At 41.8% G+C, this 22,694-nt stretch overlaps 1 protein-coding gene across 1 annotated transcript; it reads right to left on the reverse strand.

Moving 5' to 3' along the window:
* TDRKH (tudor and KH domain containing) lies at positions 1-16,033 on the reverse strand. Its single transcript, XM_054563232.1, has 14 exons — positions 15,986-16,033; positions 6,781-6,929; positions 5,912-6,018; positions 5,108-5,297; positions 4,247-4,386; positions 3,813-4,134; positions 2,811-2,971; positions 2,453-2,625; positions 1,924-1,988; positions 1,495-1,646; positions 949-1,050; positions 603-699; positions 326-415; positions 1-139 (listed from the first exon to the last, which is right to left on the reverse strand). Exons 2-13 carry the CDS (start codon positions 6,902-6,904, stop codon positions 363-365), a joined length of 1,686 nt encoding a protein of 561 aa, XP_054419207.1. The 5' UTR covers positions 6,905-6,929; positions 15,986-16,033; the 3' UTR covers positions 1-139; positions 326-362.
* Between the last annotated feature and the right edge of the window lie 6,661 nt (positions 16,034-22,694).

Raw genomic sequence — 22,694 nt, forward strand, 5'->3', positions numbered from 1 at the left:
TCTCCCTCTACCCCACACTCTTTCTGATCATCCCATGGAAGGAGAAAATGCATTTAGTCCACAGCAAGCCCGATTGTGAAATAAAGGAAGAACTGCACAGATCTCTTTATCATAGGCTCCTCTCTCCAGGCACCAAATCCTGTCAAAAAAAAAGGACACAAAAAGCTTGAAAGGGCTCAATCTGAGAGCAAGTTAAGCTACAGAAAAGCAGCTGCAGAAAAGTACTATTTAGATAGTCTATGGGGGAAGAAAGAGTATAGCAAGGCCCCTATTGTCACCCTCATTCCTTTCCCAGTTGCTACAGGCAGATGATAGTTCCACTCACACAGCAAAGCAGATGGCTGAGGCAGCTGCAGCAGCCTTCAGATTAGGTAGTCATCTTCAAGATTATCATCACCAGACATAGAGGCAGCTTCTACACAGCAGAAATGAGGAGAGAGTTAGACATTGCCCTAATCTATCAGGCGTTGCCACTGAAGCTCAGGGATGCTCAATGACCACCTTGGTTAAGAGGCAAGCCTTAACAAGCTCCCTAGTTTGGAGAGATTGATCGAGAAATGGTAATTTCCAAAGATGCTTTAGGGAAGAAAGGCTGTTTGTACCTGATAAGCTGAGGCAAGACAGGGTATTTGCCATCTCTCCAGAGCTTTTCTTGGTCTCAGTGAGCAGGCTGCTGAGAGAAACATCTGTTTCTGTGGCCTGAGAGGATGTAAACAAGAGAAAAAGAAATGTATTGGCTGGTGGGAAGGAAAAAGCCACTCTGTCATTTTGCTCCCAGGATCTGGTTTAGGCAGTTGAGTTTGGTTGCTGAGAGGGACACAGTGCCTCCTTTTATACGCCAGAAAAGCTCTCTACAAAATGTCAGGCATGTCTAGAAGCTCTCATGTTTCTTAAGGTCTGAGATTTGCCCCAAAGAGACACTCTCAGTAACTGCAATAGCTCACTCACCGCATCATGCAACACGTCTTGGACAGTTCTGTTTTCTTCCATGTCTTCAGGAAGCTCAACTGCATATCCTTTACGAACTAATTCTAACCCAATATCAAGTTTCTGAGGAGAAAAATGAAAAGGGAATGATCTCTCTGTAAGGAAGGGCATATCTGAGGAAACAGGGCGGAAGAGCGAGGATTGATATTTGAAAGACATTCCTTTGGTGAGATGGTAAGCAGGATCTTACGAATTAGGAGTATCATCAGATAGAGTTTCTGGGAAAGAAAAAGTAAACGAGCCCTGGCTGGTGTGGCTCAGTGGATTGAGTCTCAGCCTGCGAACCAAAGGGTCACTGGTTCGATTCCCAGTCAGGGCACATGCCTGGGTTGCGGGCCAGGTCCCCAGTAAGGGGTGCTCAAGAGGCAACCACACATTGATCTTTCTCTCTCTCTACCTTCCTTTCCCTCTCTAAAAATAAATAAAATCTAAAAAGAAAAGAAAAAGTAAATGAGGCTATAAATACACTAAAGAGCCAGTAAGCAATGAGTTGAACCTCAATCTTACCTTCCCATTGCTAGTATCATATAAATAGATCTTGGGCCAAGTTGAGATACCAGTCTGGACATAGCTAGAGATCTTGGCCACCAGAGGCTTCCAGTCAGCACAGTGAGTAAGTCTGTCAAACTCATCCAAAGCTTCCTCTTCCCATTGTTCACCTGGCAAAAGATTGTTGGGAGAGCCTAAGAAGGGGACAGTGCTGATGGGGGTGGGATTATACCCTAGAGTGAATCAAACTACCTCTTTCCATTCCAGAAGGCACCTATGTCTGACTGCTAGGCAAGTTTCTGGCTGTTGATTCCTGGTGCTGGTGAGGAAAAGACAACTGAGCCCCTTGAACTCAAAAAGCCTTGGAAATGTGAGAACTCCTCCCATGTGTTGTATTAAAGTTATTCTATTTGGAGACAAGGTTAATAGGTGTTGTGACCAATTTACCTGAGGGGGCGATCCGTGCCAGACTACACTCTATTGCTTGAAATGGAAGGCTTAGAAAGTCACTCCTAAAGTGAAAGAAATTGAAATTAGACTCCTAGTGCCAGAAGGGCCTTCTTATACTCCTTGCTTCCAGATAGCACTAACTCAGTGGGGGAAGATAATCTGCTGTGTAAATAGGTTCTCCCAAATTCCCCTAGTGATGAGTACAAACAGCTAGCTCAACACCCTGTGGCCAGGGTTGAGTCAACAGTTGGCACTTCTGCCCCAGCCAGTGTGGCTCAGATGGCTGGGCATTGTCTCATGAACCAAAAGGTCGCCAGTTCAATTCCTGGTCAGGGCACACACCTGGATTGCAGGTTCAGTCCCCTGGCGTGTGTATGGAAGGCAAGTGATTGGTGTTTCTCTCTCACAATGATGTTTCTCACTCTCTCTTTCTCCCTCCCTACCCCTCTCTCTAAAATCAAAAATAAAATATATTTTTTAAAAAGTTGGCACTCCAGCCTGATTTTACCCTGGCCCCAACACTGACCTGAGTGCCCTGAGGTCCCTCAGTGGGCAATCCCCATTATCTCCAAAATCAACAAAGTAGAGGTCCAAGTTCCCATTCTCTAAGGTGCCAAGGACCCGGGCTCGATACCAGGAACCATTTGTAGATAAAGGTGCTGCTACGATGTCTCCTATATGCACAGTCAAGTCTTCGGGCTACACATGAGGATAAGGGGTCAGGAGGGGGTAGAATTAGAAAGGGGTAGGCTAAAAAATAAACAGGCAATATCAGAAAGAAGAACGAACGAGTAGTTGATCCACAGGAAAGGAAGAGAATATACCACAATGAAAAGGATATGCCCCTTTTCATCACATCCAGCCCTGTCCCTGTGGCACCTCACCAGACTATTCTCATAGTGCTGGGTCATTTCATTGACAAGCTTATCCAACTGCAGGCTTCGAGAGCCAATGATTTGAATCCAGAAGTGGTTAGGATGTTCAGAAGCAGAGACATAGACTTCCAGGAACTCATCAGCATGGAAACTGAAGTCAGGACTGGGGACTAAACACAGGGAAAAGCAAGTTAAGCTGCAAAATTATCACCATATAATATGGTAACCATATCAGAATCATCCCTGGTTGGAATAAGGGGACTGCATCAGGGGGTGAGAGGTACAAATACTAAGTGGCTATTACCATTTTAAAAGTGGCTGGAGGAACGACTGGATGAACCACACTGAAGAAAGGCACTGTATGTTCTGTACCTTCCTATGTAATTGAGTAATAAGAGAGTTTACATTCTTAGTCATCTGCCACATATTCAAATCAGTAACCAAATACAGTGACGGTAAATCCTCCATGTGCTAGCTGCAGCATGGACCAGTGAAGACATGTGGACTTATATGGGCTTGTCCAGATTTCATTCTTCCACACTGATTGATTTTGTGACCCTGGACAAGTCTGTGAACCTCTCAGGGGCCCTGGTTTCCCCTGTGCATCCCATACCTATGTATGAAAAAAAAAAAAGCTCACAGCCTTTTAATTCTTTGTGAATGGTGATGACTTTTAAAAACAATGAGACATACAAAAAAAATTGGGCTGTTTAATAAGTATGTTAGGAGAAAGAATATAATGTAAATTAATTATTTGATATTATTACTCATAGTCTAGTTTCCTGTGAACTAGCATAGTTCCATATTGTTCTCCATCATTAGCAGGTTTGTATTCAGGAAAATATTATCTTTAGTACTAATCGAAGTAAAATATTACCAGAAAGGTGTGTCTGTGATGAAAACTTACTAGTCGAGAAAATAGAAATTATTTTTTATTGCTTCCTGTTTGGGTTATCTAAGCTAGTATTTCTATCTTTCATTTAGCTACAGGTTCCCCTCTGTGTTACGTACTTTCAAACACGGACATCTCTGGACTGCTCTGGGTTCCAGACTTCTGAAAGCTGTCACCATTAGGTTTCTCCCAGGAACCTTCTTCTGGCTCTACAGCAACCATGTCACCACCTCCTTTGCAGGGAGCAACTGCCAGTGGTGAAGCCTGTTCCATGCTAGTACCAAAGTTTTTCCATAAAGCTGGCTCTCCAGCTGCACCTGACTCTCTCACTTCCTCTCTTCTTACACTGATTGGCTGCTTGCGTGGGACTCTGGTTTCTGCAGAATGAGTAATTCTCTTCCGAAGTTCTTCATCTTCTGAAACTTTCTCTAGTATCAGATGCTGTGGAAAATAAGAAAAGGGATGATAGCTATGTGGCCAGATATTTTGACCCAGGATGGAATAAAGGGTTCTTTTCACTCTTAGATATGATGCAAGTCTATCAGCTACTTGCCTTGGCTGCTGCCACTTCCTTCTGTGTTCCTGAGATTTTTATAAGTCTTGATAGTAGTAATGTCCCCTCTGATTCTTTGTCACAGGTAATTTTGGCTCCAGAAGCCTTGCAGATAGAACGAATCGTCTCTCCACCTCTCCCTACATTGAACAATACATAAAATCCTGTCCTTCCATCCTAGCCAACTTTAACTGCTAGAGAAATCACTATTTCGTATAATGCTAGAAGAGAGTCAGTTCCCATTTTCAAACTGAACAGAATGCAAAATATTGAATGGAAAGCAGGAGCTACTGAAATCCCTACTGTAAGAAGGGTAATTCTGGATGATTTGCTCTATCCATTTTATTTAAGCTCTAACATTAGCTAGGCCGACTTCTTCATATCATTTCCATTTTCTGACCACTCAGCATACTTTACATCCCCTTCATTAGAAGAGATCCTACAAGGTGTGGTATGTGAACCATTGACCCAAGAACAGGACATTTCTCTGTCTCTAACAGCAGCGTAAGGAATGCTCTAGGGAAAAGCACGGCAGGTGCTCTCTAGAGCACTATCTTGAAAGATTTGGGAAAACATGAGTATCCTCAGAGTCCCTTTAAAAATCTATTATGAGGTCAGTACCTTTACTTGAACCCTTTTGGAACCTATTTGTAAAGTTCAGATCATACAACTTAAAGCAATGGGTTTGCTTCACCAACAGCTCTGTAAAAACTTAAAGCTCTGGTCTCCATGCCTCTTTTTTTTTTTTTCCCTTCAGCAAGGTGAAGGGGAAGTAGGCCAGGAAAAACCCTTGTGAAGGTGTGAAAGGAAGGGAAAGGTAAGGAAAAAAAAGAAACAGCAGAGGAAGCTGTCCAGTGGTACCTATGATTCTGCCCACAGATCTCTGGGGAACTGAGAGCTGCTCAGACACTGGAGCATTCTCTGTCAGGATCTGATGGATTGCTGCTTTGGCTTTGCACACCTGAACAGGAAAACCACTGATAAGCAGCACCCGCTCATCGCCTACATCCTCCGTGTCCACATCAATCCGAGCACCTGTCTGTTTCCGCAGCTGCAGAAAAAAGGATATATAGCAATATGCTCTGGAAGAGCTCCCTTTTAGCTAAGGACACCCTAAACCTAACCGTGGAGGTAGATGGAATTGGACACAATTATCAGCAAAATCAGGATGTTATAAGCAGTCTCATGAGTACTTATGGAAGGAGATTAGTGACAAAGGTAATCCCTAATTGCAGTTAATTTAAAATAGTTTCTCTTTGTGTTTAGAATCCTCTTTCTTCCTAATTTTATTTGGATTGGAGAATCAAGTATTTTGTTTTCTTGACACCCCACCTGAACAACAGAAGATGGTAAGAAGAATCAGGCAGCAATTCAATATTTAATGTCAATTAATGAGAATTTGTTAATTCCATAGCAGAAAGGAATGGTTCAAGCTATACCAAATTAAGGTGCATGTGATCAAAAAATCCCCATTTCAAGCTAAGTCATCTATTCTCTAGGGAGCAGAAGTACGCATTTCTAGAACATAAAAAGCATATTAGTTAAAAAGTTCCTATATATTTTTTTTAAATATACATAGTGTAGGTGGGTTTTATGGGATTGGGGACAGAGAATGAAAAGTAGAACCAATTTCTGAGAAAGCAGATTGCTGGCTTACGCACTTACCTGTTTAATATTGGCTCCTTGCCGCCCAATGATCAGCTTCACAGCCTCCTGGGGCACTCGCATCTCTATCTCAATGTCATCCTCCCCAACAAACGTCAGCCGCTCTTCTGCACAGATCATGGCTCATCAAATTAGACTTAGGTAACATGTAAAGCTAATACCAGCCCTCCCCTGAATCTAGCGGTCACAGAGACACTGATCCAAGAGATAAACTGAGGATCTAACCACAATAACTAGGAGAAGTAGCATCTGAGTGGGAATTAGATCCCCAAAGACCAGAAAATGAGCATTCTTTGTGGGATACTGTTTCAGATGCTAAAGTGGGAAAAGCATTTGGCTCTGCAACCAAGTGGTGTTGGATTTTAGGCAAACTATTTCTCTTGGAGAAGAATGAAAGGCTAGAAGCTGCTTGAAGCAGTCCATTAGGCTCAGAACTTGTCCTGTTTATATGTAAATCATTTCTTTAGGTCCTCCACTCTAGGTTCAGCCTCTGGGGAAAATCAAACCCAGCAGTTGGCCTTCTCCTAACAACTAAATAGGAGGAGCATAAAAAAAGATACGAATAGCATGGATATTTTAAAAAAGAAAAGGAACCCATTGCGGTGCGCATGCTGCTGAAGGAAATGGAGCAACAGAACTATAAAATGAATTCTTCATTTCATAGAAATGATAGTTTCATATAAATAATGATAGCTTCACATTAAGAATATAGAGAAGAAGAAACTAGTTTCCATCAAAGAACCCTCACAGAAAGCAAGTTACATCCCAACAAATGATCCCTGGTCTGGCAAGACAGTTTTCATTTCAGTTTAACAAAGCTGGAACATAGTCTGAACATTTCCATATGTGCCGCTGTGGGATTCACATACCTCTGCTTTCCCTGTATCTGCGGTATAGGATATAGGCAACCATTGCACTGGCTGGGATCCCGAGGCCCAGTGCTATTTTCTGAATAGTGGACAAATTTGTCCAAGAAGTCCGTTCAGTGGACATTTTCTGTTGTACTCTGACTTACATCCTGAAATAAGCAAATGAGGAAAAGAAGGAATTTTCATTCAATTCCTTTATGACTGGCAGAGAGACATGGGGACATATTACATTATTATTAAATAGAATACTACTGCCTACTTTCCCATTTTAAGAGTTTGATCAGTCTCAAAATCTGTATCATGTAAAAGGTCTCAGGGTATTTTTTTTAAAAATTAGCTAAGGGACACATACACATACAGTTAAATAGAGGCATACTTCATTACCCCGCCCCCCAAGTAGAACTGCACATTGATCAGTTTTCAAAGGCAAAGAAACAAAACACTATTAAATGAATATTTTAAAATATATATTTAGGTTTTTAATATAACCTAATGTGTTATATATATAACCTTATATATAACCTTTGTGAACCCTTTGGTTCACAAGCTGGCACTCAATCCACTGAGCTGCACCAGCCAGAGCACACCTATTTTTTACTTCTTAATACCCTCACCTCTTCACCCGTCCCTCCACACCTCCCTCCGATCTGGCAACCACCAATATGCTCTCTGTATCCATGAGTCTGTCTCTGTTCTGCTTATTTGCTTAGTTTATTTTTTTAGATTCAATTGTTGATAGATATGTATTTATTGCCATTTTGATGTTCAGAGTTTTGATCTTTTTCTTAAATAAGTCCCTTTAACATGTCATATAATAATGGTTTGGTGGTGATGAATTCCTTTAGTTTTTCCTTGTCTGGGAAGCTCTTTATCTACCCTTCTATTCTAAACGATATCTTTGCTGGGTAGAGCAATCTTGGTTGTAGGTCCCTGCTTTTCATGACTTGGAACAGTTCTTGCCAGTCCTCTAGCCTGCAAAGTTTCTTTTGACAAATTGGCTGAAAGTCTTATTGGAACCTCCCCGTTGGTAACTAACTGCTTTTCTCTTGCTGCTTTTAAGATTCTCTCTTTACCTTTAACCTCTGGCATTTTAATTATGATGTGTTTCAGAGTGGGCCTCTTTGGGTCCATCTTGTTTGGGACCCTCTTGTGCTTCCTGGAGTTGCGTGCCTGTTTCCTTCACCAAATTAGGGAAGTTTTCTTTCATTCTTTTTTCAAATGAGTTTTCAATTTCTTGCTCTTTCTCTTCTCCTCCTGGCATCCCTATGATGAGTGTTGGATGCTTGAAGTTGTCCTAGAGGCTGCCTACACTATCCTCGTTTTGTTTTGTTTTATTCGTTTTACCTCTTGCTGTTCTGATCGAATGTTTTTTTCTTCCTTATATTCTGAATCATTAACTTGATTCTTGGCTCCATCCACTCCACTGTTGGGTCCCTGTAAGTTGTTCTTTATTTCAATTAATGTATCCTTCATTTCTGACTGGACCTTTTCTATGCTCTTGAGCTCCTCACTAAGTTCCCTGAGCATCGTTATAGCCAGCGTTTTGAAGTCTGCATCTGACAGAATGCTTATCTCTCTTTCATTTAGCTCTCTTTAAGGAGTTTTAATCTGTTCTTTCATTTGGGCCATGTTTCTTTGTCTCATCATTTTGAGGGTCTCCAGTGTTTGTTTCTATGTATTAGGTAGAGCTGCTATGACTCCCTGTCTTGGTATTGTGGCCTAATGTGGTAGGTGTCCTATAGGGTCCGCTGGCACAGCCTCCCCTATCATCCAAGCTGGGCACTCAAGGTGCACCCTTTGTGTGGGCTGAGTACACGCTCCTCTTGTAGTTGAGCCTTAATTGCTGTTGGCAGATCAATGGGAAAGATTTACCCCGATCAGTCAGCTGCAAGGACTGGCTGTGTCCACTCACCACCAACCAATCTCCACCACCATGATCAGCAGTGCAGGGGCAGGGTGGTGGTGCTCTGACATGGTCTGTAGCTCTCCATTGGGTGCGCACACTCTGGGGTTTCCTGGGTGGTGAAGGTCAAGGTCAGCCCCCACCTCTGTTTTGCCCTGGGCCACCCTGCCTGAGCTATAAAGCAACCTGAGATCGCTGCTACTTGTGCTGGCCTTGGAGATTCTTAGGCAAAGCCAAGCTATGAATCTAGGCTGGTTGCTGCTACTGCCAGGCCTGGGGCCACTTACCAAGAGCTACAAAGGGTGGAGGGCTCACTGAATGCGGCTGTTACTTGTTTGATAAGATTTAGGAAGTTGTGAAGCATGAGCCAAGACCACCAGTCAAATGGAATAGTCAGGTTACATTTTGGGTGGGCCTTTAAGTCAGGTGGGATTGAGTCTCAGGGGATTTCCAGGGTGGAGCAAACAGTATTAGCCAGATTGATGGAGTCTCAGATATGACACCATCCTGTTGGCTCTGTGACTCTCTAGGGGGAGGGCCCATAAAAAGGACGCTGGCCTCTCCTCACCTTTTTGTCTGGGGGAAAGCTGTCCTCCAGCTCCTGCCTTGATTCTAGACACTTCAGTTCCTCCCTATATGCCACCCGTGCCTTTCAAGCTGCTACCCCAGCGCCGGAGCTGGGAGAGAGTAAGTCCATGTATGGATTTTTTTTTTTGGAATGAGAATTCATGAGTTTATTGAGTAGGGATGGAGAATAAAGGTTAGAGTCCAAAATCCTTCCCCAATGGGACCTTGGACACTTCATGAGTTTGAGATTCTGGAAGAGGATGAAGTGGTTAGCAATCATAGGTAATGTGCATTTTATCTTTGGAAACTGGATAGTACTTGGGGCTCCTGGAGATACCAGTATTCTCTCTTCTGTACCCCAAATAACAACTTCTTCTACTTTTTCAGTAATAGAATTATCCCGGGTCATTAGGTGTCCAACTGTTGGAAGAACTCTTGACTTTTCCCTTTCCTCATACCACCCAACTTCACAGTGTTTCTTGTTAGTTTCTTTCTTTCCATTCCCATTAAGACCATTTGACCTGGTGTATTAGTCGAGTTTCTTCTCTTGTGAGTTAAAGAAATTCAACTTCAGTTAGTTTAAAAGCAAAAACCAGGAATGTATTGAATCATGTATCTGAGAAGTCGGTGGAAGCAGTTAGCTTCAGACATGTCTAAATCCAGGGGTCAGATGATTGTTCAGGATGCCACCTCTCTTGCCATCTTCCTAATTTTAAAACAGACCACAGCTCCGACCTCTGATTCACAGCTCCTTGTAGCACCAGAGAAGACTATCATTGCACACATGTGACCTCCTGTATCAGTCCCTGTTGGGGGAGGAATACAAGACTCTGACAGGCCTGGACTAGGTAGCATGCTTATTTTTGTGGCCATCATATAGGCAGGTGATATAATCACAGAAAAAAACTCCACAAGGAGAGGAGGATGTATTACCAGGATGAGATGAGGAAGTGGTGCTAGATAATAACAATAGAAAGGTTTCCTGCCATTGCCTCCTTCCTCCCTGGGCCAGGTGCAGTGGCAGGCCCTTTACCTACATGAGGCAGGACATACAGGGGAAATAAGAATGTGTTGTGGGATCAGATTGTTTTGGTTTGAATCATGTATGGATTCTTTAAGGGGAACTGCTTGGGACTCCAGAACTTTTTTCCACTGATTCAATTCCCACTGGTTTTTGCAACCAGGAGTTATGAGGACTTATCTTCCTGGCACTGGAACCCTGGGCTGGCATGCCTGGTGTGGTTTGGGACTCCTCGCTCCTGAGGTATACCTCCCGAAATTTTATCTACCACATGTGGATGTGGGACCAGTCCACTCCATGTCTCTGCTCCTTCTGGCAGTCTGGATGGATGTGGTCTCTTCAATTCTGTAGTTGTCAGACTTCCGTTTAGCTTGATTTCTGACAGTTCTGAGTGATGGTTGTCTTATATTTTAATTGTAATTGTGATGTGGTTGTTCATGTTTACCTATGCTGCCATCTTGATCAGGAGTCCTCCATTCAGTTTATTTTCAACATAACATTAAAAAATGAATGTCAAATAACATTATTCATCTGCTCAAAACCTTCCAGTGGCTTCCCACTCACTATGATTAGAAGCCAAGGTCATGATAATGACTGGCGAGGTCTTCATTTTGATTATCTCCCCATTAGGAGGTAAACCCCACAGGGGCAGGAGTAGGTTGTTTGTTTGTTTTTTCTTTCTTTTTCTCCTCCTTCCTTAGTGCTTAGCAATCAGTAGCCACTCAACCATTTGCTGAGCTCTGACTGGGTTGGTGAGTGTAATTTGATACACCAAGGTTGTGGGTCCAATGGCACATACAAGAATCAACCAATGGATGCATAAATAAGTGAAACAACAAATTGATGTTTCTCGCTCTCAAATCAATCAATAAAACTAAAAAATAAATTTGTGTTGAATGAATAAATGTCCTCTTCTTTAGCAACTTTGTTGCCTGCATATAGTCTCATTAATGGGATAAAAGTTCTCTGTAATCAGATCTCTGCCTACCATTATATTCTAATTCCATCTGTACTAGAGGAATATCATGTGCTCTCTTATGTATCCTTGCTCTGTACATGTGTCACTTCTGTCTTCCTAATCTTACTCCATAGCCCATCTGGTACCCCTGGCAAAATCCTATTCCTTCTTTAAGTCTCAGCTCTACCACTACCACTTCTTCTGCAGTTTCTGGGGTTTCCCTTAGCTAATGTCAGGTAAGTTTCTCCTTAGCTCAATGGTTTATCTGTTGTCTCTAGACCACTGGCTTTGCCAGTGCAGTTCGACCACATTTATTAAGTATATGTGCTAGATGCTACTGTGACACTTAAGTTCACAAAGATGAAAATACATATATGTATTGAGTAGATACTATGCCACCAGGCATTTCACATATATTACTTTATTCGATCTTCACACAATCCTGTAAAATAGGAAGTGTTAATTCCAGTTTTGCAGAAGAGTACACATGATTAAAGAGCTCACCTGACCTCCTATCCAGAGTCTGGGTTATTATTTCCATATTAAAAACCTTTTAAAGTGACTCTGGAAGCATCTCCATCCCTCCTTTTAAACTATAAGTGAAACAGTTCCTGGTATCTTTATTTCTTAATTTTGGTCAATGTATTCAATTAAAAATAAATAAATACTTTTGGAAAACACTGTAGGTGGTAAAAAACCCCCAACAAAACACTAAATTAAAGACAGTGTCTATTTCTGGATATTACAATTGAGTAGGAAAAAAACACAGTGTGGCTTTTAACAAGATTTGATTTAAAATGAGAGAGAAAATGTAACTGATGCTACAATTTGCTTCCAGGTACAAAAATTCAATCCACATAATTATGATTTCCAAGAAAAAAAAAAGGTTGTATCCTAATAAGTCCAAAAACATATTCATTAATAAAGGACCTACTTAGGAATAAAACTTTGTTTCTATATGGACCTTTCCTTAAAGTCTCCCAGAAAGAGTGATGAGAAAAAGGAGACATCCTAGCACAGAAATCTCATTCTGAGGAGCACATAAAAATCACATAAGGAGGCCGCAGGTCAATTACTTACTACTGTCAGTCAGAGGACCCAGTTTTGCATTTGGCCTCAGAGAGCTTTACTGACCAGCAGAAATGAATTAAAGTTGTCAGAAGACTACCAGAAGTTTCCCAAATCTATTTTTTCTAGTCAATAGTTTTAACCAAATTTAACCCACTCTCCTGCCCAACTCATGGTGTAACAAGAAAAACAAAACCTCCTTTTATCACCTTGGTGAGGGACTCTTTTCAAGTGTCTTGTTATTCTAGGCAATCAGTTTACTTGGTCAGTAGATCCAGTATACTATATCATTTTTAGAGGCTGAAATCTACCTGAGAAAATGTGGCTGCTCTGCCTCCTCTCCTGCCACCTTTTAGTGGGTAGGAAGAAAAAGGTTGAGCTATTTGTTTGAGATATGAGGTTTCTTCCCTACTTGGATAAAAATCAATTACCATACTCTTTCCTCCCCTCCCCCAACTATGCTGCAAATAAAACCTTTCAACACTTTCTATGAAAGTTTGGGTGGTATCACGTAAACATCTTTTTATATATTGGGTTGGCTAAAAAGTCTGTATGGTTTTTCCATAAAATAAAAGACACATTTTTCATTTTCACCAATAATTTTATTAATTTGCATATTTTGAGTATGTTGGCTATCTCTCACTATTGGCTTCTAGTGGATAGAAGCCAGGGGTGCTGATAAACATCTTCCAATGAATGCATAAGAGAGTCCCACGGAAAATAAGTATTTGGCCAAAATGTCAAGAGTACCAAGAAACTTCGCAAACCACTTTTGACATGTTCGATCATTTCCATATACTGCACAAACCTTTTTTTTGCATTTCAGTTGTATTTTTACCATTCTTGAATAAAGCATAATACACAGAAAATGTTGTGTATTTTCTTCCATCTTCAGTATTAAAACGGCTGCACAAAAATTCACCAATTTTGATAATTTTTTAAAAATGCCCACTGGTATGAGAGCTGTCACAATACAATCTAACAAAATTGTTTTGAATTAAGTTAAAAAGAACTAAGCAGTACTAAAGCCATTGTATGGAAAAAACTAAACAAACTTTTTGGCCAACGCAATACCAAAGGAAACAAGCTCAGTTTCATAAAGGAGATTTTTTGCTTAAATAATTCTTCAGCCAAAAGAATTGCTAGTTTCCTATATTAAAAGATGGCTTATTCTGGGTCTCCAGAAAAAATTTTAGTTCTTTTATCTACTGGTTACTTCATATATTTTCTCATATGGTCCCTAAAGTACAAAGCTTGTCTTCACTATTAATGTGCCCCAGTTAAACAGTGTTATTAGCTCTCAGTTGTGGGCTGAGCATGCTGGGGACAGAGAGAGGAATAAGAACTGCCCTGAAATACTCAGCCTAGTATGAAAGATCAACACCAAAACAACTAATTACATGGTAATGCAAAGACTATAAATTTTTGGTTAAGCAACAACTGTTGGTTAATGCAACAGCTGGGAGGAGCTAGAACTTAAAAGGTTTATTTCTTAGATGGTAGATAGGTAACAACCACCCCATTAAAATGCAAGTCATTTATCTTGTGCATTCAAACCAGTAAATATATGGTGTCCATTGTGTGCTTGGCCCTGGGGATACAACAGCTCAGAGAGACTTGGTAGCTAGCTGCCTTTATTAAGCTTCCTGTCAAGCAGGGAAGGTCTTATCTTGACAGCAATAGACTGTAGATGTCAAAAGTTTGAGTAAACTGAAAGAAATCTAGCACTGGAAACAAGAGCAGTAACTCATCTGAACTCTGGTGGTGTCTGTCTTTAACACCACCTTTCCGGCCATTATTCATGCTTATAGGACACACAAATCATAGTATTTCAGAACTGAAAGGGACCACTGAGATGATATGATTTCACTAATAATGGTGCAACTGGGGAAACTGAAGGCCAAGGAAATCGAGAAATTTCCCTTAGGATATACGGCTAATCAGTCATTTCCACACAACGTGGTGTGCAATGTAGTTTGAAGACCAGTCTCTAATGGCACCTCTTTAAGGAGACTCATGGAACTAAAAGCATTGTGTTTTTTTCCCCCCAGTTCAGAAACTATCAGGATCAAGACAAAATGATATCTGATATTCCTCTGGCTCTGCCTCAGTTCTGACACTTATACTACATTAGGTGTCATTGTTATGGGTTTCCATAGTACTCCAAATATCCCTTCAGAACACGTGCATTGCTTGAAATTTTTGATTAAGGGCTGTGTCTATAGTGAAAAATGAACTGAAGGCAGCAACAATGGGGGTAAGAGACTAATTCAGAAGCTAGTGCAGGTGTCAGTGACACAGATGGAGAAAAGTAGATGGATTAAGCAAGTTTTAATAGGTAGAATACATAAGACTTAGCAATTGATTTATGGGAATGTTACAGCATGAGCCAAGAAGCTGGCTACCAGTTTCCGATTTGAACACCTAGTAGATGGTGGCATTTGAGGGAGAGAATATTGATGATTTTGGTGGTAGTGGGGGGGGTATGTGTTAGAAAGATGAATATCTGTGACAAGAATACATTTTTTGGGTGACTTCTATTTGAACCAAAAGCTAAATTTTATCAACTCTTTTTTGGATATTACAAGTAAAGTTTTTGCTAATTAAGTTATCAGCTGATGTCTCAAAGAATGAGTATCTACTTGATTGATCTACTTGATTTGCAGATAAAAGAAACAAAAGTGGGAGATAATGTGATGGAAATAGGGATAACTGTACAACTGTATAACTATGCTGGCTTGTATTTGATTTTATTACTTGAAATTGAATACGAAGAGCAGATCAGAATTTAAGACCATAGTTCCTAGGGGAAGCTGGGTAAAGAGGAGACATGTGGATCATCTCAAGGGGAGACATGTAGCTAGATGATGGTTTTTAATAAAGGCTACCTTCAAAGTTTCCTGACATTTATATTAAACAGCTGCTAACAACTCTCTGATATGAATATCTAAGGCTTACTTTCATATTATCATTTCAAAAACATAAAAGTCAAGTCACATTGTGAGTTTCAGTGCTCTCATTCCAGTTTACTTCCTAATCACCAGAACCCACAAAGTACCTAAAACGTGGCAACAGGCTTGTTGAATTGAAGTACCTCATTCAATCTCCTCACCCTCGCTACCTCTACTTTTAAAACGGTAAGTGAAAAAGCCTCTATCCATTTCTCTCAAGCTGAGAAAAGAACCCATAAAAATGTAACTTTGGCCAAGAGTCTTCAGCCAAACCCACTATGATATCTGCATTAAGGAGCAAGGAGGGAAACTGGAGAAATAAATACTCCACGCTGCCCGCCCCCTGCCATTATTATTCTGACTGCAGTCATTCTATTTGAGATAATCAAAGAAAAAGCTGGGCATAATAAAAAGCAAGTTGATAAACTGATGGTGGATCTCAAAAAGGGCCAATCCATGGAAAAGCCCGAACTGGCAAACCCTCTTGTACCGGGTCGCTGTAGCTTACCCCTGGGTCAGAGCATCTCCTCTGGATCCAGTTACGTCTCCAGGGGATAAAGCTGTCCCCGGCAGCGCCTCACCACCCGGCGCTCTCTCGGCATGGCCGCCCCTCTTTCGGGGCCCTCGGAGACCTCCCTTCCTCAGTTCTACATACATTTTCAGCTCCTTGTTGCCAGGGACGCCCCAAGCCAGGCTCTTCCATACCCGAAACGTCCGCTCCCGCTACCCGACCTTACCGGTCCTCGAGTCGTCCGTCGCGCCGTCCGCCTCACACCTCAACCCAGCTGCCGTCACCTCCTCCCACTCACACGCCAGCTCGCAGCCCCGCGGACTTCGCTTCAGCCGCCACTTCCCCGCCTCCGCGGCCCGCCCGCACCAATCAACGCCCGGCTGGCAGCCCGACCAATCGCATTCCCCGCCACAATCAATCCCTCCGCGAGCGGCCCCTGTGGACGGGAGGCTGAGTGCTGATACCCAATCACCCTGATGGATTCAAAGCCGGCCCACCAGATCAGCCAATGGAGCCCAGCGAAAGCAGATTGTGTTAATCGAAGAGTGCACCTGCTGAGAATTAAACAGCCAATTAGAGGCTTCATGGAGTTCTCCCTGCCCACCTCTAAACCAATTACCGTGGAGACTTCCATCTCTTAAACCTTGGGGAAAACTCTGCGGGTCGGTGCTGTGATGGAGGTGCGAGAGAGGGGCTTGAACCACTCGTGCGTGTCAAAATTAGTACGTTTGTACAAAGCCAGTGTCACCCCACAACCCAGTGACCATTGGGAAAAAAGTCTGTTGGGCCGTGTTCCACTACTTGTTTGATCTGCTTTTGTTTTGCCTCGATCGGTCCCCATACCGTGACAGAGGATCAGGAGATATGAAAAACTTTTGGGGGGGATGAGGGTGGGGGCGGTAAAATAAGCTTCATAGCGATGAAGAGAAGGTCAAGGTGAAGGAGCTGCGCAGCAGAGAGCCAGGGCCTGCTATTCCTCGGCCTAGGAAGGAATAGACGATAAGGACGGTGACCACAGGAAAGGACCCGAGTTCTGAGCGCCCCGTGGTAAGGGAGCCGCGGGCCTGCCCTTCCCTGAGCATAAAGAGAAACGGGTCCGGCGACAGGCGCCGGGGGCCGCTTCTGTAGGGGAAGAGAAAGGGGGTTGTTTTCTGAAAGCGGCGGTTTGCTTTGGAAGGGTGCGTTCCAGACGCCGTCTGTCCTGGAACGTTAGGGACGGTTGGGCCTGGCCTCGGCCTCGGCGCAGCGGGTAGTACAGCGAGCGGGCCCCGGCCCCCTCCCCGACCCCGTGCGCTGCGCTGCGCTAAGGGCTCAGCCTGGGGACCAGGGATTGGGTGCTCCCACCAGCTTCTATCACAATTCTGGCGCATGATAAACAGTGAACGTTGAATGAATGCACGATTCTATCTTTAGTCAGCTAGATAGATGACTTTTGTACTCAGTTTTTCGTTTTGTATTAATTTAAAATATGTGTGTGTGTGTTTTGAAGAACACGTGCACATTCTACAAAATTCAAAAGGGAAAAATTGCTTATTACACAGAATGTCTTATTTCCCTCAGAAGTAACCAATATTATCAGATTTTTGTGACTTTTCACAAGATATTCTATAGTAAACATGCATATATATTTTTAAGCAGTTGATAATAAACTTTTCTACAGTTTCTTTTCTTATATAGTTCAGATGTCTTGCCAGAACAGTGCATATATATCTGCCTCATAGTAAGTTTCACAGTAAGCCTTAGGGATATACTGATATATTTAGCCACACTTTTCCATTATATTGATACCCAAGTATATTTCATACGGATATGACTCTTGCATATCCGTATAATAAGTACTTAGGACTGCAAATACCAGGTCAGAGCATTGTGTGTGTTCTTGCTGTTGTTTTTTATTTGGATACATGCAATTTTGCAAATTCCCTCTTCCTACAATGATTTTTCTCATTTTCATTCCCCCAGCAGTGTTTGAAAGGATTTTGGTAAGTATAGATGGTATTGCCAAATTGCCTTCCATGGAAGTTTTACTAATTTTCTCTCCCATCAACGTGCTTATACAGTGTGTTATCAAACTTTCTGATTTTTGACAATCTGATAGTGTAAATGGTATCTCATCGTAATTTTAATTTCTCTTATTATAAAAGTTGAGCATCTTTTAATATGTATAAGTGGCAATTGTATTTTATTTTTCTGTAAATTCTGTTCATATACTTTATTCATATGTTAGTATTTTATCTTTGCATAAGTTACAAATATATTTTTCTTTTCCCAGTTTGTCCTATGTGTTTTTACTTTGTTTATGGTGACTTTTTGCTATGCAATTTTTTTTATTTTTATGTAGTTGAATTTGTCATCATTTTCTTTGATAACTGCTGGGTTTCATATCCTATTTAGAAAAGCCTCCTATTACCTAAGATTATTTTAATATTATTCTATGTTTTCTTCATAAATACTTTCATAGTGTCTTTTTGTTTAAAATTGTTTTCTTCATAAATACTTTCACAGTGTCTTTTTAAAATTGTTTTCTTCATAAATACTTTCATAGTGTCTTTTTGTATGTCTTAATATTAGATTCACCTGGAATTTATTTTGGTGTAAAGGTGTGAGATAGAAAAATCTAACTTTATTTAGTTTTACTTGACCCTGCTTCTTGAATGACCCATAGTTCCTCCATTGTTTTTGAATGCTACTTTTATAAAACGCAAATAGCCATATGTATTTTGGTCTATTTTGGGGTTTTTCATGTCCATTGATCTCTTCATCCATATTCTATACAGTCAAACCTTGGTTCTCCAATGTCTTGGTTCTCAAACAATTTGGCTCCCAGACAATTCAGTTCTCCACCAAGTTGTTCACCAAAAAAAAAAAAAAAAAAAAAAAAAAAGGTATCGATTACCTGACAGCCCTTTCATGCTGATACCTGTATAATTAATCATGCATCTGTCCGGCAACAAAGGAGATTCGGTTTTCGAGCAAATAGCTTCTTGAACTGTTTTGTGGAACGAATTAAGTTTGAGAACCGAGGTTCCACTGTATCGTACTGTTTTAAAAAGTTGATATATATTAGGTATTATTTACCATAACTTAAAAATTCATACACAATATACATATAGAAAAGTGCATAAATTAAAAATGTACATCTCGATGAATTTTCAAAGATGGAATACATTTGTGTAACCAATGCCCAGATTAAGAAACAGAACATTACAGCATGCCTGAAGTCACCCTTGTGTCCCTTCCCAGTTACTACTATTCCTCTCAAGGGTAGCCACTCTACTGACTCCTAATAGCAGAAACTAGTTTTTCCTCTTTTTGTTTTTTTTATATGAAGAGAATCATATATTATGTATTCTTTGTGTTTGGCTCCTTTTGTGCAACATTATTTGTATGCGATTCAGCCATATTGTTGTGTGTAGTTTTAGTCCATTCATTCTCATTACTCTGTAGTAGTATATTGTGGGAATATAATACAATTTATGTTTCAGTGTACTGTTAACGCTATTTTGATTAGAACACAAATTTGTAGATTACCTAAGGGAGAACTATCGTATAGAATATTCCTATATACATGTTTAAGTTATTGATGTCCCATCATTAGTGTCTTAAAGTTTTTGTCATATAGAATTTACATATTTCTTAAGATTTTTCCTAAGTTCTTGAGTGCCTTAATTGCTCTAGCTATTTTTCTCTTTAAAAAAGTAAAAGAGTAGTTCAGACCCAAGGAAGAATGTCTACTGTTGCTATAAAAAGTACAGACCTACTTTATGGGCCTATCATCTTCCAGCTCCAATGGGAGGTGGTAGGCAGTAAAGAGGAAATGAAATGGAAGTCCAAAAAGAGGGATTAAAAATTAAACCCTCTTTTTAAAGAGGGTTTTCCTTAAAGAGGAGGAATTTCTTAATCAGAGTAGTATAAAGCAGGTATAATCAGTTTTCCTGGGAATTTTTTGAAGGAAGGTTAACTTCTAATAATTGGTTGTGTAGGGAAGTTGGGGAGTAAGAGGGATAACTTTAGGTAAGATGATTCCAAACTTTCAGTCTCTGTGTATTTGGGCTTTGTCATCTAATTCCCCCTCTAAGAGCCCAAATCAGGATTGAAAGATTGAGCTGTGAAAGGCTGGCATTGGGTGAATTATAATTTTTAAATATTCATCTCCAGTGTCGAAGAGTCCACTCTCTTCCCTTGAAGGGTTTTTTGAACAGAGTACAGGAGACAGGAGGTGAAACTAGTTAACAACGTCTGGCTTGCCTAGAGAGTTCAGTGGACAGGTGTTTCCACTCAACAAGCCAAACTGTGAAAGCACACTTTAGCTAGAGGGCTGGGCAGTGAGGAGTTCTCAAAACACAGTAGCCTGGTTCCAGAGCCTTGACTGATCAGAGTTTCCTTCTTGGACAACATGCAAACAGTCTGTTCAAGTGATAATCAGTTGTCTGAGTTTTTGGAAAACAGAACACTCCCTTTGCCCATTATAACCATCACCCTTTTCTGCCCCCTTATTCAAGGCTCTTCACCAGAAACCAGCAACTGGAAGAGTGGGCCATAGCATCAGAAATTATGCTGGTGCTACTCTTCAGTCTTTAGATCAGATTGATGAGTTGTGGCAAGTGTCCTAGGAGAGAGACACTCTCCTCAGCCTTTCCAGCCACCACCATCCAGCTGTCTTCCTACTTAATTCCCCTTACAGAGGAGTCTGGAAGAGCAGGACTCAGCAATCCTTGATCTCAGTGCTCTCCAGCCTGAATCACCACCACAGTCACTTCTTCTTCTTCTTTTTTTTCTTAATCCTCATCTGAGGACATTTTTTCCTTGCTTTTTTAGAGAGAGAGGAAGGGAGAGAAAGAAACATTGGTGTGAGAGAGAAGCATTGGTTTGTTGCCAGGACTAGGAATCATACATGCCCCGACTGGGGACTGGACCCACAACCTAGGTATGTGCTCTGACTGCGAATCAAATTTGCACCTTTCAGTTTACTAGATGATGCTCCCACCAACTGAGCCACACGAGCCAGAGCCACACTCCTTTTTAGAGCATAAGTTCCACCCAAAGTTGTCTGCCTCTCTCTGAAAGATGAGTGCTGGTGGGAGAAGGGGGACAGGGGGGTGAGAAGCTGGAGGGAACAGTGTTTTCTTACAGGGTCCATCCTACCATATGCTCTTACCTGTGCTAGTATTTCCTTCACACCGTAGTCCTCCCCAGCCTTTTCTCCTTGCATCTAATGGATCTTGGGGAGCACAGGCAGCCTAAGACCTCAGCTTTTCCCCTGCTACCTGAGGCTTCTCACAGCAGAGGCTCTTTACCTGCATTCTGTGGGATCTGTGATGGCTTCAGGATGACTGTGGACAATGTATAAACATTTTTGTTCATAGCTTGCACTAGGTATTCTCAGAGGGGTCCCTGATTCGAAAAAAGTTGACAGTCATTACCTTTCAGGCTTCTCATCCCTTGAATCAGGGACCCACACAGCAAAGGAAATTGAGAAATGAAAATATGTCAGGGATCAGCATGGGGAGTGCTGAAATGCTGTCAGAGTATCTTTGGATCCCAACTTCTCTCAGCTTAGCTGACACCATGTCTGAAAGGGAAGGGGGAGGGTTGATGGAGGGTGGATGGAATGACCTCAGGAAGTTTCGGTCCAGCAAGGGTAGGCAGAAGATGGGCAGAGTCAAATTCCCCTCAAATCTGAAATAGCTCACATTGTTCACCATATGAGAAATTCCTGAGCAGTCTCTGAGTAACCTAAGAGGTTGCTGAGGTTAGAACCCAGAAAAGGACCTAGGAAATCTGAAACCTCTGGGGTTTTTTGGTGTTTTTGTTTTTGTTTTTAATCCTTACCTGAGGACATTTTTTTCCATTGCTTTTTAGTGAGAGAGGAAAGGGAAAGGGAGAGAGAGAAACATCAATTGGTTGCCCCCACACACCTGGCTGGACAGGGGATCCAACCCCCTGGACCAGGGATCTAACCCGCAACCTAGGTATGTGCCCCCACCAGGAATTGAACTCACAACCTTTCAGTTACAGGTTGATGCTCCAACCAACTGAGCCACACTGGCCAGGCCTGAAACCTGTGTTTTTAATTATGAGAGCCTCTGCTAGCAGCCAGGCATTTCAGTTCAGTCCATCTGATCCCTGAAATGTCTGCTTCCTGCTGGTCCCTGGGACAGAGGCAGCAAGGACATTGTGTGAGAGGGAACTGAGAAAGAGTAAAAACCAACCAACACTCAGCTTCCTCAATCAGTTACGTTAGAGTTACTGAAGGAAGGTGAGGATTAACAACTGACTCCAGTCTCCCTAAAATAGTTGTTCTGGGCTAGTGGGGTAGGAGGTGACCCCTGGATTTTATGTTGCTCACAGGTCGGGTCCTGCACCTGAGAGGCCATGGGGAAGGGGTTATAGGAACATGCAATGACAAAACAGTATTCCAGTATGGCAGAGGCTTTTGACTTTTTAGGCAGCCTTGAGTTCAAATGCAGCTCCCTTACTAACTAGCCCTGTGTACTCCAGCAAGGTACTTAATTTATTTGACTGTTAGTTCTATCAGCCAGGATGCCCTATTTTATAGGATTGATGTGAGGGTTAAGGAAGAAAATAAAGATAAAGCTGCTGACATAGAATAGGCCCTCAATAAGTGTTATTTTTCTCCGGTTTCCATCCCTGTCTCACCCCTGGGAGAGCTCCATTGCCCCAAAGATGCAGACCATAACATCCCTGCACGTGCACACAGCCACACCTGTCCCTGGTTGAATTCACGCACTTGATACACACACACCAGCCTGGACAGTTGCACCTGAGCTAAGAGCAGCCTTCCCAGACAGGTGCCATGAGGACTAGCTTGCTGATTGTACAAGCTGTGGAAGTGCTCATCTGAGTAATGTTGCTTCATTAACCATCTCTGGAGAAGCTGTGTAAGGGGAATAAGGGGTGGCAGTGCGGCGTAA

The sequence above is a fragment of the Pteronotus mesoamericanus genome, unplaced genomic scaffold, assembly GCF_021234165.1.
Source record: "Pteronotus mesoamericanus isolate MK-2021 breed Mesoamerican mustached bat unplaced genomic scaffold, CSHL_Meso_final scaffold_705, whole genome shotgun sequence".
NCBI lineage: Eukaryota > Metazoa > Chordata > Mammalia > Chiroptera > Mormoopidae > Pteronotus > Pteronotus mesoamericanus.